Source organism: Vanellus vanellus (genome assembly GCF_965231255.1).
Source record: "Vanellus vanellus genome assembly, chromosome: 1".
In the NCBI taxonomy this organism is placed as follows: Eukaryota; Metazoa; Chordata; class Aves; order Charadriiformes; family Charadriidae; genus Vanellus; species Vanellus vanellus.
The window spans coordinates 80,383,185-80,402,471 of record NC_138905.1 but is presented as its reverse complement, the minus strand read 5'-3'; the positions used below and the strand labels follow the sequence as shown (position 1 = coordinate 80,402,471).

General features: G+C 38.8%; 1 protein-coding gene across 6 annotated transcripts in view; it reads left to right on the top strand.

Moving 5' to 3' along the window:
* Positions 1-19,287, top strand: part of LRP6 (LDL receptor related protein 6) — a gene marked incomplete at its 3' end in the record, with an annotated part of 123,549 nt that overhangs the window by 60,129 nt on the left and 44,133 nt on the right. For all 6 annotated transcript variants that reach the window (XM_082485395.1, XM_082485397.1, XM_082485396.1 and 3 more), the window contains 3 exons: positions 9,019-9,215; positions 9,893-10,024; positions 18,500-18,896. In XM_082485395.1, the coding sequence (XP_082341521.1) occupies positions 9,019-9,215; positions 9,893-10,024; positions 18,500-18,896 (726 nt within the window). The remainder of the gene's footprint in view (positions 1-9,018; positions 9,216-9,892; positions 10,025-18,499; positions 18,897-19,287) is intronic.

The window sequence follows — 19,287 nt, the reverse complement described above, 5'->3', positions numbered from 1 at the left end:
CATACTTCTGTAAGCTGCTTTTTTCGTTTCTTCAATAGCTCCAATTGAGCTATTGAAATACATATAGCTTCATAAAAATATGATATTCTAGATCTGAATAGTTTTGGTTACTTTTAGCAAAGGAAGCGGACAAGTAAAGATTTTATCTGTCTTAAGTATTTTAGTGTTGTATAATGTGAGGTGGGAAAGAGTCTATAGCAGATAAATGTGGTTATAGAAGCTTCGTGTAAAGCAGGATGACGTGAGTTTTAATTGCTTTGGGGGAAGTGAGAAATAGTTAGCAGGAACTAACATCTTTATATCAAAAAAAGAATTTCAAACAGTTCCAAGAAAACTGCTTTTGTGGTTTGGATGGTGAGAGAGAATACAATGTAAATAAGAAAAGATTTTAATTAGCATCATTGACAGTATTAAAGTATTGAGGTTTAGACCTCAATGGTCTAAAATTTGGAATGAGTGAAAGGGAAATATTCTTGGCAGATTTCTAAATCTGTAAGAAATCCATATTTTTTGGTTTTTTAGTCCTGTAGTCTGACTATCAAGTTTCTACACCTGGCACCACACAAGAATTTAAATTTAAAGATTTATGTGTCAGAGAAGGGTATTGATATGCATGAATGCTTCATTTCTTGCTTGCAGGGGTCTGGATAGTGAAAGAGTACAGTAGGCAGGTGGGAGGAATATGCAGGGGGAGAAAAAGGAGACCTTGATTTTTTTTTATTTTTTTTTTTTTTTTTTTGTCACCTCTTTGGACAAGACCTAGATAGGCTCCCTTTGGAGTCGGTGAGCCTCTGCATCAAAACTAGTAAGCAGCACAACAGGACTGGCAGTAGCACTCAGTAAACGTGTGGCAGAGTTGTAAATTCATGAGAAAGCCTCTACAGTAATTTTTATGGGGGATGATGTATCTATCGTTTGTTACCTGCTAGCCCTGGGACTTATTAGCCCTAGCTACTCCAGTGATGGGCTCATTAGAATAAAGAGGAAGAGCACAGAAGTTGATGACTAATGCTCTTGGTTTGTCAGTGAGAGAAAGGAATGGCGAGTTTTTCATGTCAGAATGTAATAATTAAAAAATTAAAATGGTGCATAGAAGAGATGGTTTTGTTTTTTTGCAGCTCTCGCCCCGCTCTTATCAGAGTGAACAGTTGCTTTTTGTGGGACTAATTAAACAAAACTGAATTTCAGACAGCTCTCCTGTGAGTAGAGTACTGAGATAGGTTGGACTGCTAAGGCAGCTCTTGAATTAATTTTCTCTTCCTTTACCCTGCAGCAGCAGTTCTAATTAATAAGTTAACACGTTACTGGCTGAAGGGAAATGCACTTACAAGGTCCCCCAGGAAGTGTTTGTGCTAATGAGATGGGTTTTGAGGCCACTGTAAGAAAACATACTTTCAGCAACTGTCAGAAAGCGGGGAAGCTCTTGCGAGGAGGTGAATGTCTTAAGTTTGCACTCAAGCATTGATTTTTCTAGTTTCTGTTTTCAAGAATCAGCTCATGTCTGTCTGCCAGATGATTAGTTGCAGATTTGATGAAACACTAAAAATACTGTGTCCCTGCATTTAGAAGTTTCTTTTTTATTATTTGCACATAATGTGTACAATATATGACATTACCTGCAAGATATAAAATGTTGCATTCTGTGTATCTCTTTGTGTATATTTCTGTGAGATAAAGATGTTTAATACCCTCAAGCAGTAAAGAGAAACTAGTCAATGGTGAAAACCCTCTTTCAATACCTCACTAACACATGATGCAGAAAACGCATAGTGCCCTAATTAAAATTGCTAGAGAAGCCTGCAAAAGCAGAATTAATTAGATTATTTGGACACAGAGCTAGGATGAATTTCTTGGTTCTTAAGTACCCTAAGGTACTTATGAAATAAAATGCTGGAAAGGTGGAGCTTCAGAACATCTGTAGTTGACTGTGTGTGATACACATACTCCGTGTATATAGCTAGAGTCACTAGGTCACAGGTCTCTGCACATTTCTAAACTTTAAATAAAAATATTTAGTACAGGGTGATTAACCCAAGTGGATCAATGGAGCAGCTCATCGATACTGCTTCGAAGACCTGAGATGGCAAATGCAGAATTAGTTCAGGATCCCAGCCCTGCTGAAAGCAAAGGAAGAGCAGCTTCAGTTAGGAAGCACCGTAGACCACTCTGCAGTCAGTGGATCTACTGGTGCACCTTCCTTCTAAACCCCCTTGTGTCTTCCTGCTGGCTTCCCAGTCTCCTCCCCTGTTGTCAGAGGCCTTTCATCTATACTGCCTGTCATAATGGTGTTTGCCTGAAAAACGACCCACAGAATGATGCAATTTCTCAACCACGTTTTTTTTACTTCTGATTGACTTTTTTCAGACTTTCATTGAAGGTGGGATCTGAATAGTCATTGCTAGACCTTTTGTTTGTTATGTATACTTTCTGGAAACATGGCAATCTTGGCTTATAGAAGTTGCAAAAGAAAATATTTTAGTTTTAGTTTTAAAAGACAGTATTATATCCCACGAGTCATGTTTTCTGTTTACTTCCTCAGGTAATTAGAGCCAGACTTGTATTCTGATAGGAATATTTGAACAAGCATTTGTGGTAAAAATACAGCTTAGTTTAAGTTTGCTTTGCAAATGTTTATGTTAGGTTGGCAGGAGAGGAACCCTCATAAGCTTCTGAGGGAACCAGACCTACCTGCCCTCCTTGTGGCATCCTTGGTGTGGTGTTTTATACAGTTGTTTGCTGGTCTTTCATCCTGCTTCATCTGATGGTGTGTAGGATTCATGCTGTAAGTGCTTCAGCCACTTGCTAATAATTTCCAATTGTCACAAGTCAAAAATGTGTGGTTCTTGTGATTTCCTGAATGCTCAGGCAATAAGTAATCTGTAGATGGAGAGAAACATTTTGTGTAAAATATTGTAATTTACTTCATGCAAGCCTGTCTGTTATATGCTTTCTTTAACGTGATGATCACTAAAAGCAAGGTTCGGAAGACGGGTCTTTACATTTTTAATCTTTCATGAAGGAAGATGTGATGGTAATTACAGCATAACAACTTTCTGTTTTGTTTTTCTTAAACCGAGGGGAAAATAAATAAATAAATAAAAGCCTGATAAGAGTATAGCCCCCAGGTATTTTTAACTGAAAATGGATCTGGTATAGCATAAGAAGGAAAATAACTAAAAACTCAGTAAATGCAGATATGAACATCCTGTAAAGACTTGTTCAACAATGTGTAGACTAATCAGAAAGCTTTTACCTCTAGATGGTACGAATTTAATATTGTATTGTCATTGGATGCCAATACGGTAAATTTTGGCGGTGTATGTGAAGTTGCCTACTAAGGCCATAATATCATGCTTCACTACAGTGCCTCACTGTGCATGTAATGGCTAAAATTTAGGAGTATGAAAACAAGAGTTCCTACAGTTCCTACTTCTTATGTTTGTTGATAACTATAATGTCAGTATTGTTTTGGTCACATCAGAATAGGGTTTTTCTCATGATAGGAATAAAAAGACCAAGGAGAGATCCCAAGAAAGGTGCAAGTCTTGTTACATGGAAGTATTCCCTAGGAAAGAAATGTTAGCTGTCATTTTTCCCTATTACAAATTTAATGCCCAACACATATACAGATGCTAGTAAGGATGTGTAACCTTCCTGAATGAAGTTGGTATAAGAAAATGCAGCAGAAAATGGTAGTATTGTACATTTTTTCAGAACAAACAGTACAAACACTGCACCTGCTTATTTTAGTATCATTGCCACATCATATTGAGTATGAGCTTCAAGTGGAAACTTAAATGTCCACTGTTTTATGCTTCTGTCCCAGTTGTTTGCTGCTTAAAACCCTAATTTTCTTAGCTGCTTATTATGAAGACTGCATAGTGTATCTCATTAATGAATTTCTTCATTTTGCAGGCGGAATCAGTCTGTTCCAAATTATTTAGGCAGCAAGGTGGAAGTATATCTATACTAAAAATATTTGATCCTTCTTTATTTCCCCAGATCAATGATCTATGATATCCTATAAAGCAGGGTACTCGCATTCATTCTTCAAGTTATGGAAACAGAGATCCCTGGGTAATAAATGCAGTGGTAAATGTATGTATACTTCTGTAAGTTCATTTACATTTTCTGTGTAATTGTGTCACTGTACCTTACTGTTGGAGAATTGGATTATCTTTGTGAAATTAAGGCATCTTGGATCAGTGGAAATGATCAAGCAAACATTGGGCATTTCTCTGCTTTCTGAACAACCTGTTTGGGATGGTGGTTTATCCTCCCTTGCTCAGGCTATGGATATACATCCCATTACAGAATTTGTCCCACTGGTGGAAAAGCTTACTTCCATGACCCTGTCCGTAGCTGCTCAGCGTGGTCTCTCATCCAGATGCTGCTGTATATTCAGGCTGGATGACTGAATTGCCCTTGTTCACAGTGTCTCACTGGCTGGTTGATTTAATCCTTCATTTTCATCATATGTCTTTACTTGCCCTTCTTATTTTGGGTGAGTGGAGTTTAGAGGTATAAGAGAGCTTTAATACAGTTTTGTGTCTTATATTCACACTCTAGCATTGAGAATATAGTATTAAAATGAATCACCTTCATTTTTTTCCCAATCTTCACAGTTCTATTTGAAATGGGATTGCAAAGACTATGACAACAGTAGCTTTTGTTTTTTATTTTTTTTATTGTCTGATTGCATAGGAGATGATAATAGGTACGGGATCCTCCAGAGGGACATGGAGAAATGGACTGAAACATAAACGTGAAAATTCTTGTGCCCTGCTCTGGAGATTGAATACAGGCAGCCTCAGAGGTCACCTGAAAGGAGTTTTACTATTGTGAAGCTGGGATGTTAATGGTTTAGAGATGGCCAGGATGTCTAAAGTACCCCAGGTTTTCTGCAGGTGTTTTGTTCAGTTTTTGAAATTAGAATGCAGCCAGAATTGAAGGGATTTGGTTAATGGAAAGTGTTTGTTCATTTTTTGGAGAAAGGCTACTATGCTTGGATATAAAACATTATCTGTAAAATTCTAGGAAAAAATCATAATTCTGAGGATATTTTAAATTTATATTATCTTGATTTTTGGTTGCTTTCTTTTGGTATGAAGAATTCATAAATTTCATAGTTATAACCTAGCTTTGGATTTGAATGCTAGTATTAGTTGAAAAAGAGAGAAAGGCAGACTGAGGAAATCCTGGTTGTGATAAAGGATATGAATTTAAAGTTGATCTTTTTTGGTCATTTTACTGTTAATTTTTATTTCAAGGAAGTTTAGTCTTTGTCTGAAATGCATATTATCCTGAAGCACAAGCTTTTTTATCATTGTTAGTATAAAACTGGATAGATTGTCTATGAATTTTCATATATGTATTCCATTTCAGAGTTCAGTAGCCCCTTTTGTAATGCCTACTTTAACTTGTTTATTATTTTTTCCTTTTTCTTTATCTTCACAAAGTATTTCACAGGCCTCTTTAACAGAATAAGAATAGAACAAAGGTAAATGTATTTAAATTGGATCTATCTTCAGGCAGTAGAAAATTCTTTACTATAACAAGTTTTTATTGTAATTGCATCTCTGATTACCATGATGATACTATAAATAGTTGTATTTAGGAAATCATGATACACGGCACAGATGGAATATAATTTCTGTGGAAACTGCTTGTTTTCTCTCTTTTTTTCTTCTCACCTTGCTTCTTTGCTCTGCCCTTCAGCATTTCCTTCCCAGTCAACTAAACAGACTACAGATGGTGAAGTTTTAAATGTCAGTTGCCTTCAAGATTTTTAAGGCAAATTTGTGTGATTATTTGCCTGGCACAGGGAAGATGAATAAAGTTAGGGTTTGCTTAGTGCTGTCTAATATGTAGACAACTTGCATGTTGCTGAAGCCCTAGAGATGCCTCCTAAATGAATAATGTTACTCCTTATTCTCATCTCTCACTTTCTCATCATCTCTGGTGTCTCCTTTTAACGAGACTAATGATGCAAGTACAGCAGTTTGAAGGAACTGAAGAGCTTAGTGAAGCTGGATATAGGATGTAGTGCTTTTTGCTGTTGTATCGCTTGTTCCAATCAAGCCTGGGCCGATAATGTAGAGGCTGAAGGTAGTTGCCACCAAAGAGCTGTCAGGTCGAGTCAGTCCAATTACACCTGCAACACCAACCTGGTATAAAGTTGGTGGCTTTATTACCAAGGCCAGAAACATGGAGACCTGACTGCTCCACGGCCCCACATGGGTGCTTGTGAAACACCCTTTAGGTGGGAAGCGCCTGCTTCTGTCAACCATGTGCGGCAGTTGAGTGCTGTAGGTGACATTCTGGTCCCCTTCATTCACCTGAAATAATCGATCAAGGCAGAAGTCAGGGCCACTCTTCTCAGCTGCCAAAACCAGAGCTCTGCAGTTCCTAACGCAGATCATGCTTAAAGCATAACTGCTTCATGGCAGCTGTCAGAAGGACATTTCTTGCTCTCTCTCCCCTCTTTTCCTGTTTTTTAGCATCTTGGCTCTCCAGCCCTTTCCCCTTCTCCCATTAGGCTATGATGGCTCGTTTGGTGTAACTTGGCCACTGCTTCTGTGCTGACACACATCATGTGGCTGCAGTTCAGCAAGGCTGATAGTGCAGCCCGTGGAGTATGTTCAGAGAGGAAAAAAGCCCTGCTGTTTTTGCTGATTGGAAGTGAGCATCACCTTGTAATGGTTGCTGAAAACAGGGGATATGGAGTACATGTTACTGGTAATATTCATCTTAATGAGTTGCAAGAAATACATGCTGTTGTGTTTGGGCCCAAAGCCATTTTCATGCGATGGTACCTTATATCTGCTGAGAAAAATTATTCAAGTTTAAGAGTAATCGCTTCAAGACTGTGGCTGATGGTGCAGTTAAATGAAGTACTAAATCTCTCCAGATAAAGGCTGGTTTAAATAAGGGTCACAGTGCACCTTATGCACTGTCATATGAATAGGTGGTTGTCTGAAAGTTGGGCATATCTAACAGTGTCTGTTGTACTCAAAGATTTATTCCCACCAGGAATGGTACTAATGGCATTTAAATATCCTCGTGTTTTTGTTTTTTAAGTGAGTTGCAAGGTAGTCAGAAAGCTTCAGAAAAATGTGGCTCCCCTTGTGCATGGGAATGCTGTCTTTGGTGCAGGTTTGGTTATAGTGAGAGCTTTGGACTTTTATTGCTTCTGTTCCATACAAAAAATGTCATAAATTTGTCATAAAGACTTAGTCTCCAAGCCTGCTCTAAACTAAAATTATTCAAATCTGAAGGCTTTTAGGGATTGGGGGTGGGGTTGGTAAAAATGTTTACAGAATTAGAATGCCTTTATTCTTGGTACGGAGCATGTTTGTCATTCTGGCTTCACTGTTTGGCTGGTAGGTTTCAGCTGTAAATTACATTACAATAGTCTCTTGTAAGATGCTTAGTTGGTGCATTTAATTAGACGTAAATACATACCTGACTCCAGACAGAGATAAGAAAGAAAAGATAATATGTCCTACTTTCGAGTGCAAAATATCAAGAAATAGAAAATTTTGTTTGGTGTGGAATTGGAACACTACAGTGACAAGTAAGGGAATGTATGTGTTTTTCTTGGGAGCAGAAAAAAATAGAAGCTTTAAAGATAAAGCTTCTTTTTCCAGAAGCTAGGGTGAAAAAGTGGCAATGACTGCAGTCTCTTTGTTTTCAGTCATTGGCAGAAGACACCTTCAAGTTTCTTGCTTTAATATACTCTTCTGTTATATTTTAATCGAAAATATTTGGAAAATAAGAGTATTTTTCTCTTCTACTAAACCACTTTAGTTACCGACTTCTTTGCAGAAGTGATGCATGCAGTGTGGGGGTGTTTTCTCAGTAAATATATAGATAATGACTCTCTTCCCTGCAAGAAGAAAACTGGGAGACTGGTGTTCATAGTGTACCCTATATTGATGGAGTAGTAGAGCTCTGTGTGAATCCCTTATATTTCGAGTCCAGGAGAGGGATGGCAATCCCCACTGTTCAGTGGGAGCTTGTGTATGTGCAAATGCACAGTTAAGAAGAAAGGAGGTGGGAAGAAACGCTTATGTAAACGATACATGTGTGTCCCTGCATTGATCAGGGTGTTAGTCCAGATGACCTCCAGGGTCCTCTCCATCCTAAGTTTTTCTATGATTCTGAGTAAAGGAACCATAAGAAATGAGCTATTTAATTCCAGTACTGAGGAACCTGGGTACAGATAATTAGTTTCTACATCACAAGAACCTGGAAAAACTGTCTTCAGTAATGTTTGTGCTGCATTTTTGTGATGGCTAATGAGCATGTGTTTGTGTATATATACATAAAATGTATGCGTATACTCTTTAATTTTGTTTATGAACCTGGAGACAGGCAGTGACCCAGTTTGCTCAGAAATGATACCATTACCGTGGCAGAAGATCAGTAGAACTCTGTTTAATGTCACTGCTTATAATAAAAACAATAGCTTAATAATTATCATAATAATGAATCATGAAAAGAAACTTTAAGGATTTCTTTATAGTGAAGCTATTTGCCATTAGTGTATTTTTCTGGTGGTTCAAAAAAGCAAAACTGGAAGAGATGGATGGACTGCTAATTGATCAAATGCTGTCTCAGTTTGAAATCTGCTGAGGCTGAAAATGATCGACCTCATATATCAGCAGGTAGCAGTCTGACTTGCATAAAATCGGGTGGCATTCTCTCCGCTTGCTTATGGTGACACTGAGCCTCTCAGGTATGGAGTGTTAAAAGGGTGCTAGAAATAGCCACAGACCTAAGTAAGCATTTCAGTTGGCATCTCTTAGCCATCTCAGCATCAGTAGGCAGCCTGGAAATAGGACTCCTGTATTGTTCCCCAAAGTGGATGCACTATATTTGTTCTCTGTAAGTAAATAGAAAGTTCTGATTAACAGTACTTATATTGTAAAACTTCTTTTCACAAAAGCTATGTTCAAGTAAAACCGTAGCATGAACTGTGTTTGAGCATACATTTTCTTTCCTGTATTCTATTAGGCAAGCAGTGGTTAAAGGCTCCCTTCCACATCCTTTTGCTTTGACTCTGTTTGGGGACACGTTGTACTGGACTGACTGGAACACACATTCAATCTTGGCCTGCAGCAAGTACTCCGGGGAGGACCTGCGTGAAATACATTCCAACATCTTCTCTCCCATGGATATCCATGCTTTCAGCCAAAAGAGGCAGCCAAATGGTAAGTTATCTTGCTTTCTTTTTTTAACTGCAAGTTGGAACTGATTTGCAAAAATCTTAATTAGTCTTTCTGTATGGCGGTGGGTGGCTTCACTCGCGTCATGATGCAATTTTTCCAATGCAGAGATTGGGAAAAGACCCAAAAAGAAATCAAATATTGTCTACATTGTTTTTCTTAAGTGCAAAAAAAAAAAATCTTCTGCTTTAGGCAACATGGTATTTTTATTTTTTCCAAGTAGTAGTTCCTGAATGGAAAGTAGTGTTAATTTGGCAGATGATATTAAGCAAGACTAGATCTGTGTAATAACCACTGTCTTAACCATTGTGTTAATTTACTGTGTTTGTATTTTGTTTTTACATATACAACCTACTACACATTCAGCACCGACATGCTGAATAGTTTGTGAAAATAAGAGCAGAGCTGAAACAAGGCTCTTGTTTAGAGTTAAGTGCTACTTCCCCAGGAAAGGAAACGTTCAACATCCGTGCATTTTGGTACCATAAATACCCCACTACTCAACACTTGGAATTAATTTTTCCTTGTTCTGTGTTTATCATTTCCTTCTTTAATCTGTGTTGCTGCCACTGATTCTACCACTCAAACACCGTATGTGTCTTAACACACGAGATGAGGTCATTCACTATCAGAAGCATTAATTTGTGATTTATGTTTAACAGCTACAAACCCATGTGGAATTAATAATGGTGGCTGCTCCCACTTGTGTTTGATGTCTCCTACCAAGCCCTCTTATCAGTGTGCATGTCCCACTGGTGTGAAACTTCTTGAGAATGGAAAGACCTGCAAAGATGGTAGGCTTTGTTTTTAAAAATCCTTTTAGGTTAAGCACAAAGTAGGTTTTGGAGGGAAAGGGGTTCTTCCAGCTTCACTACATAATGCACATTAGGGGTCGCAAATTGTGAAATCATGCATGCTTTTGCAGTACAGATAAAAGTGATTGGAAAATGCCCTCTGCTTTTCAAAAAAGGAGGAGTGTCATGGCTAAAGAGCAGGTTACTTCCAGTTACAAAATTTAGATTGCAATCCTGTCTCTGTCACTAATGCCCTGCAAGTTTTTTGGGGTCTCTGTTGTACCCTTTTCTTAGAGAAAATGATATCTGCCTTCTTGGTTGTCTCTAAAATGCTTCTAACGTTATTGTTCATGAATTAGTATTTTGCTAGTAGGATTGTACAATAAACACTTTTTTTTTTTTAAGATCTGATGTCCATTTATTGTACATGCATACACCTGGAATCTCTTTCAGTTCACATGCATAAAGTTAGGCACCTACATCTCTGAAGAGGAATTGAAAAGCATGGCATATTTTTAGAGGGGTTGAAAGTGTTTCAGCCTTAAAACTGAAGATGTGATCAAGACAGGGCAGCAAGTGCTCACTCAGAACTGCTTTTAGTGTCTCATTGTGGGCTAATGTATATGAATTTTTAATTGTTACACTTTGTAAGTATAGGCCTTGTGACAATGTGTTGTGGTTGCTGTAGTACATTAAACAGTATCAAAATAAACACTGGGAGATAATTAGCTTACTCATAACCAATCATCTTTCATGCAGATCATCTCTCTATGACAAAGGTAAGTGGAGGAATAAACAGAAAGATACAGCAGAACTTACTGTATGTAGGCTAAATAAAATGTATACAGAAGTAATTCTTGTTAAATTGACATTTTATATTTTAAAAATTCTTATAGGCTTGTCACCTACTGTTCAGGGTTTTCTTTAATTTCATGCTATTTCAGGCTCTCTGCTGATTATTTTTGTGTGGCTATTTGTGTCTGTGTGAACCTTGTTAAAATAAATTGCTGCTTTTATGTGAAGAACTCAAAAGCAGCTTCCAATTTAGCCTTGCAAGGTTGTTTGTAAGGATTTACCAATACATGCACAAGATGTTTTTATTCCATTTCTGCCAGTACAAGGAACAAGCTTTAATAATACTGCTATGGGTTGGGCATATTTGGTCAGAATGTGACACAAATTCATGTGCTTTTTTTAAAAATACTTGATACACACAGATAACAACTACTTTAGCTATCTGCTGCCCCAAAAGAGTTTATCTAATACAGCCATGTTTCAAAAAGGAGAGCTGCACAAAATGTCCATGTTGGGGACTAGGACTGGGACTGGTGAAGGTTTGGTTACTTGCCAGTCAGGAGTAGAAAGGTAAGGCAGCGGAGGCTGAAGAACTAAGGACAACAGTTGGAACAAGCTCTGGAGAGATCAAGAGAGAGAAATTGCTTCCCTCTGACTTACTGCTGATATGAAAAGGGCCAGCGTCTTCAGGCAAGAGAGGCTGTATATTTTTGCTTCCTGTGCGCTGTGTTCCAAGGAACAGGTCATTGTATCACAGAAGTGTGCACTTCCCTGCTCAAGTTCAGCCCTGTGTCCTCATGGAGGCAACCTACCACACAGGTTAACTGCCCTGTGCCGAAAGGCACCTTTCTAGTGTATCAAAGTAAATTACCAAAGGCAAGTAGAGAAATGGCATTAAAAAAAAAAATCCAAAACCTTATTAAAAGGACTTTAACTTCTCATGCAGAGATACTCAAAATCATCAGGTCACTTTTTCAGCCGGTCCTTATATCTCAGAATGTATAACTGTTGCTCTTTTCTCCCACTCCCTGAACACGAGAAGCCAAACTGTATGTTCCTAGTCAGCAATGAAGTGTATTTGGCTCTCAAAATACAGCTCCCATTTTATCAGAAACCAATTTACTGCAGATGTTGTCCATCTGTATGCAGAAGACTTTATACAAGAACATTTATTTGTCTTATGCTTGTCAATAGAATGTTGCATTTTTAACCACCGTTCTCCTATTGCATCTTTGCAGAGCACCCTACCCCTCTCTTTTCAAGGAGAAAAACGGGTGGGAAGGGATGCGGAAAATTGAGTCTGTGTTTATTTAGCTCAGTGAGTGTTGCATACCACTGCTTCTTGGACTTAGAAACGAGTTAGCACGTAACCCATATGAAACAACCTACTCAAACTGTGCATCAGTCCATTGTTCTCACTTAACTTTGACGATCCTGTGCAGAGCTCAGTTCTGGGAGGAGTGTGAGGGAGCTTCAGGTTCAAAATTTAGAGCTGAGCTTACCCCAAAATAATAAAATATTTTTGACTATTTTTTCACTCCTCTCACTGTAGAGAGGTGGAAGTTGTAGGCTTAGGGATTTTGCGAGTGACATACAACTTTCCAGAGCTCTTCAGGGCAAAAATTCACTGGAATTTCTTCTCATAGTTGCGAAGGCTGCAATTATTGATTCAGGGAAGGGAGAAAAGCATGGCAGTCAAACAGAGCCGGACTAGCCACAGACCAGATTTTGAGATGTAAATCTGTACATGTTTGTGTGTTGGCCTCCTTTCTTAGGCTGCTCAGTGACCCTGCAGAAGTAAATTTCTCTTTTTCAGGTGTGCAAGGTGGGGAGGTTGGTTTTGGTTCTTCAGCTGTTGGTTTGTTTTTTGTTTTTTTTTTTTTTTTTCCTGTTTACTTGCCCATTTACTATATTTGCTGTGAAAGTAGAGCTGAACCCTGAGAACTGAACATTTTTGCCTTGGATCATTTCAGTATATATCTATTATGCCCCTACAGACTGAAACACCGAGTGATTAAATCTCCATTTGCAATTAGAGTATGTACATGACTGGGGGAAGGAAGGAGGGGAGGGTGACTTACAGGTGAAGAAAGGTGAAAAATGAGGCTGAGTTTAACTGTTTTGTCTGCTAGCAGGAGACTAAAATCAGACTGGTTCATAAACCAAATTCTTTTATGCTGAAAGGAGCCTTTTTTGAGGAGAGAACTTCATTTCACGCTGTGCTGATGAGAGCACCAGCCTGGACTGGAAAGATTTTGATGGGTGAATTTTGAGTGCATGTTTGTGGTGTTTGCAGTGCTTTGGCATTGACAGATGATCCTTGCAGCCAAAGGTGAGGCTGGCTGACCCTCCCTGAGCAGTTTCCATGACAACCTAGCATTTTTGAATAATCTTGGTTTATAGGAAATCTTTTCCTCCCTCCCCTTTCTCCCACTGTTAGTTTCTTTGGGGTTTTGTAGTTGTTTTTTTTTTCATCACACCTTAGAGAAGTTTTAAGATTTCTTGTGAGACCTGTGAATATACTACCGCCCCTTCCCCCTCATTTAGAAACACTTCTCCATAGTGTTTCAGGAAAGGGTGATAACTTGGAATAAAATTAGGTGTTTTTCTTATAACTGATAATACTGGCTGGTTATTCATGTCATAGTTTCTATTCCTCTCACAAAACAAAACAGTTACCTGAGATGTGGGCTTGGCTCCCCCAAGAACTTTAACTAGGTTAAAGTTCTTAAGTCCCTGTCCCTCAAAGAAAAGAGAGGCAGAATAAGCAGTTTTCATGGCTAGCTATTCCTCAGTCAGTAAAGTCTGAAGCGATGAGTCCTGTCTGAGCAGCCAGGCAGTTCTACCAGAGAGCTTTTACCTACAGTTGTTGTATTCTTCGTAGCTTATTTTCCTCTTCTGCAGGACATATTGATGTTTCTCTTTTTCAGTATTATAGGCGCTGCTGTTCTGAGTTTGGCAGTGCTACGTTTAAATGACCTGTTTGATGGTAGTTTTTATAAGAAAATGTAGGTTTGTCTTACAAGTTTGTCATTGGAGTTACGTTTTTATTAGTGCTCAAAGATCTCTCCATATGCTCAGGTTCTGTCTCTGCCTGTAGTGCATTTTACTTATTTCCTGCATTTGCTACTACCAATATGGATGTGTGGTTTGTATGGAGAAAACCAATGGTGACTTCAGCTGAGCAAGGAGAAGGGAGTTTCCTCATGAAGAAAAAGCACTGCTTCAGACTTTCATTTCAGCCCTGCTTTGGCCGTTCCATTCTCTTCCAGGAAGAGTCTTTATGTTGCCTATGGACACTCGCATCCTATTTCCCTCATAGGCCTGGAGGCAGTAATCAGAAATTTGCACTTCCTTTTGTAATTTAGGGCTGCCCAGTGGGAAATTTGCTTTGTCGGGAATAGCCTGAATCCTGATTTGACTGCACAGATCAAGATATTAATTTAACACCCTAATTCTTTCATTTCTTTTAAAGGAAAGAAAAAAAAACCATGATTAATTTCGGATACATGTCCTTTTGCCTTTGTGGTTTTAAGGTTGAGCTTGTCTAGATGAAAAAATCTTGCTTGTATTCTAGTGTCGGGGCTCTCTGACAATAGTGACTTTACAACTGTATAAAGACATTTAGGAAGTAAATATTTTAGTCAAATCTGTGGTAATTCTATTGAGGATGTATTAATAATCTTGATTTCTCACATACAGAGAATGCATTATACACTTATGTATGAATTCCTGACTGTGTGTCTGTGTAGTTGTACTAGCCTAAGCAACCACTCATGATGTTTAAGTTCAATGACTTACAAATGACTGAGGCCTGTATATCATTGAGAAGCTGTAATTAATTGTAAAGGTTAGCAGGGCATTAGACATTGTACTTTAAAGCTATGCCATTGCATGTATCTGCATGCTTGCTTTGTTTCCCCTTTTCTCCCCCTTCCCTTCACTTCAGCTAGCACATAGATTTAAATTATTTTGATTTTTAATAGTGACTTTTTGAGGAAGGTATTAGTTCCAGGACTAATGTAATGCACCATCCGTGAGCTTGTAATCCTAGCTTTCAAAGTGCTTAATAAAAGTAGGCTAAAGCTCTCAAAAATAAGAGTCTAGAGGAGAGCTTTTATGGTAAGCAGAGGGACCTGACTTTAAATACGGGACAGCTGTATGCCTACCCTGCCTGCAGGTGTTTGCATGGGAACTCTGCACACAGTAGTTTGAAGGCTATGAGCACACACCCCAGCATACCTGGTGGTCTGTGCCCTCAAACCCAGCACTGTATTCGAGATGTACTTGTGTCTACAGGCATGCTTGTGTGCTTGTGTTCGGTGCAGTAGAGACTGTCAGTAGTTAGAGAGAAGACAGTAGCATGGGCAGAAAATTCTAAGTCCCCTGAGTGTTCACCTAGGCCACTTCATCTTCCTCGTACATGCAGTCTGAAGTGTCTAGAGGAAAAACTGCCTCAGGTCTGCATATGCATGCTGAGGTTAGAGCTCTGGTTGCAGCCTCAATGCACCTTTGGAAAGTGTTTGTGGCAGTTGAGGTTTGAGGTGTTTTATATGTTCGTGGCTTATTCCAGTCTTCCAGTAAGTGCAGACAAATTGAAAAGAAAGAGTGAGTTATGCTGGCATACAACCTGCATTGTGTTTTCCTGCCTTTTCATTATTTTTTTGAAATATGGTTCTATACCCACGATGTTCTCCATCATGCTTATCATTAGAGGCAGGGTTTCTCTTGGAGAGGCAGAGTGAAGAAGTATGGAGATCCTGCTGTCACATTTTAGCTTTTGCATTGTAACTGGTCTTTGGAATAGAAGTGAGCAAAATTGATTGGTTCTGTTATGTCCTGGCAGCCTTGAGCAGTCTTCTGGCTGAGTGGTGGTCATTGCCTCACCAGATAAACTTTGTACAGCTGGTGTTTGCCATAGGTGCAAATTGTGTGTTTTAGTTTTGAGACCACTTTTTTTTTTTCTTGACTGGTATCAAGGTGGTAATGGGATCAATCCATACATGTGCCCAGCTGTTGTATTTGCTATTTTTGATATTGTCAGGACAAGCCTGAAGGCACTGAGTGATCGATCTCTCCTTCAACCTACCTTGAGGTGAGATGCTTCTCTGCTACTCAGTTTCTTTTTCCTCAACAGCATGACTGGTGATCTAAGCAAGCAGGTGAGGTGTCAGTTTGCAAATAGGTGGGTAATAGCTCTAAAGTAGGCTTTAAACTTTTTATTGCTTGATTGGAGGAGTGGGGGGGTGATGTTCTAGTGGGGGCTGGAATGTTAGCCAAGCCCCCAGATAAAGACCATGAAATTCTTAGCTCAGGCATCTAGAGTGCAACATGGGTTAGCTGAAAGCCGGTCATTTCCCAATGCTGAATTAAAGCTTGAACACAGTGGGTTATTTGACTAAACAACAATGTTGCAACCCGAAAGCAGGATACTGAAGCTGTTGAAATGGATCCTCTTTGAGAAGAATTGGAAGGTCAATTGCTCAATTTTAAGGGTGAGTTTCAGCAAAGACATGGTTGTACTCAAAAGAGTCTTTTTGTGGACTTGGTGTTGGTTCTTCAAAATGACTGTCAACTTCAGCTAGAACACACATATTATTTTTAAATTATGCCTTACACTTTTTCTGTATTTCATATAGCTTTCTAACTTTTTAGAAATCTGAGCTTAGTGCATTTGCTCAACCTTAGTTTTACTAGCTAATCCAAACCAGGTACTATTATCTGGGGGTTTAAATGTGATTTTCATAGTTTTGTTTAAAAAGTAAATTGGATAAATCACCATGAAGTTGGTAAGAAAGAAAGTACTAGGGAATTCTTTCTTACTTGTACCTGAATAGTTGGGAGTACTTATATATTAATACTTTATATGACCATACTGCAGCTGAACGCTTGGATCTTAATGCTGAATTGTTTGATATACTTAGTAGCAACAAATACACATGTACATATAGACTGCTGTGACAAGATTGGTTGCTTCTGTAATTATTAAAAAATCTTACTAACATGCCTGTTTCCTATTTACTATGTCACATGCACATTATTTTGAAGTATGCATAGACTTGTAATCACAGGTTCTCCCTTCCTGATATTAATTAACACATGAGAGTTATTCACTAGAAGAACAATTGAGTAGTGTGTACAGGTGTTGCTGAACATAAGATGTTTTAGGACAGAGGATCCCAAAGCTGATCTTAATCCATTCTGGACTACCAATCATGAACATTCGTAATAATATTCCCAACTTCAGTTGTTGAAAGGTGTGGTTACTTGCAGCATGGTGATGTTTTCAATGTTTTACTTGCAGTAAATGAAGCAATGTCTGCTTTGGCATGTCCCAAGTTTGGCATGCAGTGAGGTTTCATTTAGCACCACCACCAATTACTGACTTTTTAAAAAAGAAATTTGACATCAGACATAAACATTATTTTTTCATCAGTGACCTACTTGCTTTAATTTTTGCTTTTAGTTTTCTAGCCATTATACCTCTGGTATCAAGACATGGACATAATGTGGCTTGGCATTGGCTCTTTTTCACTGCAATGTTGATTCATTTATTTTCCTAAACCTCCCCCAACACCCTGGCTTCTGTCCTCACACCTACATCAGTCCCTGCCAAACCCTTTCCTTTTCCCTCACTGTTTTAGGAGAGCCATTGCAACACACTTTCCATGCATTTAGGATTGCACACATTTTTCACCTTAGTTCAGGCTTCCCTGAGGCCTGGGCTGCTCTTATCTCCCTGAGACTCCAAACTGATAAGCCAATATAATTGGAATGGGGTGTGGTGGTTGTTTATCCTTCAGTACACTGAATTTTAGTGACATAGAATAGAAATCAAATAAGAATGAATTAGAGTAGACAATAAGTACATCTGTCATTGATCAGATTCCCAGCACGTGTACCATTAAACAGCTTGTTTCGCCCTGTGTGAAAACATCTTCTGCAATGAAAGCTGATCTTCGTTTTTTATGGTGATTCTGACTTTTGACCTAAAAGCCATTTGTATGATTCGGCTCAAAATGACTTTATAAGACACACTGTTATTTATTTTCATGTCTTCAATAAGCTTGTTATCAACAAATATGGGAGAAGCTAACATTCCTTCCTGCTGCTTTGCATGGTCGCTGGACAGTTGTCATTTCCCAAATCCGATTCCTCTGATAGGAGTTTCTCAAAGGAGATTTACTTGTGGTGTTCTGCGTTACATTTTACCCCTTGGAAGGGTGGTGTTGAAACAAGCAGCTTGTTTGCCATGGTTGTCCCCTATACCAACAACAGCAATTAGTCGGTAAATTATTTATATAATTAATTTTTCATCTAAGAGGCTGCAGGCCATCTGTTGATTTGCATAAAACAGCAGCATAGTCACGGCATATCTATTTCAGTACTTTTGAAGGGAATTATATGAATAGAAAACATGTCCAACATAATACATTTTGGACAAGGAAATGACCACTGAATTTTCTTTATAAGCATATCTGACTTGTTCTGCAGAAAAATAACCTCACATTTGAAGCCTTTGAGTGGCATTCTCTGCTGGTGTTCATCAGTTTGGTTACATCCTGTGAAATCGAGGTAGCTAGACTAGCTTGTACCAAATGGTGTAGAATCAGCTTCACTATTTACAGTCTTACTGCACAGTGTTTGTAAGATGGTTGTATTTTGGCCTTGTTCATGTAGGTGCCACTGAACTGCTGCTTCTAGCCCGCCGGACAGATTTGAGGCGAATTTCCTTAGACACCCCAGATTTTACAGACATCGTTTTGCCACTGGAGGACATCCGTCATGCCATCGCCATTGACTTTGATCCTCTGGAAGGGTACATCTATTGGACCGATGATGAAGTTAGGGCCATCCGCCGCTCGTTCATTGATGGGTCAGGTAGTCAGTTTGTTGTCACAGCACAGATCGCGCATCCTGATGGCATTGCTGTGGACTGGGTTGCCCGAAATTTGTACTGGACTGACACTGGCACAGACCGTATTGAAGTTACAAGGCTTAATGGGACCATGAGAAAAATCTTGATATCAGAAGACCTGGAAGAACCCAGAGCTATTGTGCTGGATCCCATGGTTGGGTGAGGACCTGTTCATGAGCATTCTTTTTAAAATACTAGTCATGTAAAGAAAATACCTCTGTCTACATGTATGTAGATAATGGGATGCAATGATAAACTTCTGAGCCTTCAAAATGAAAATACTGGGGTTCTTTGAAAATTAAGGCTCTGAGACACAGGGACTACTGCTCTGTTTTGACTGCTTGGGTAGTTCATCCTATATGTCTTTATGTTTTATTCGCCTGTATAAAAATAATTTTGGGGATTGTGTGGATCTGTTTGTTTATTCTAGCTAATAGCACTGGTTATGTAGTTTTGCTCAGCTGACTGATATATGAGTTTTGTGTAAAGGGGTCAGTGTGTTTATTTGTCAATGCTTTTTGAGTGGGTTGGGCAACTTTACTTAGGTAAG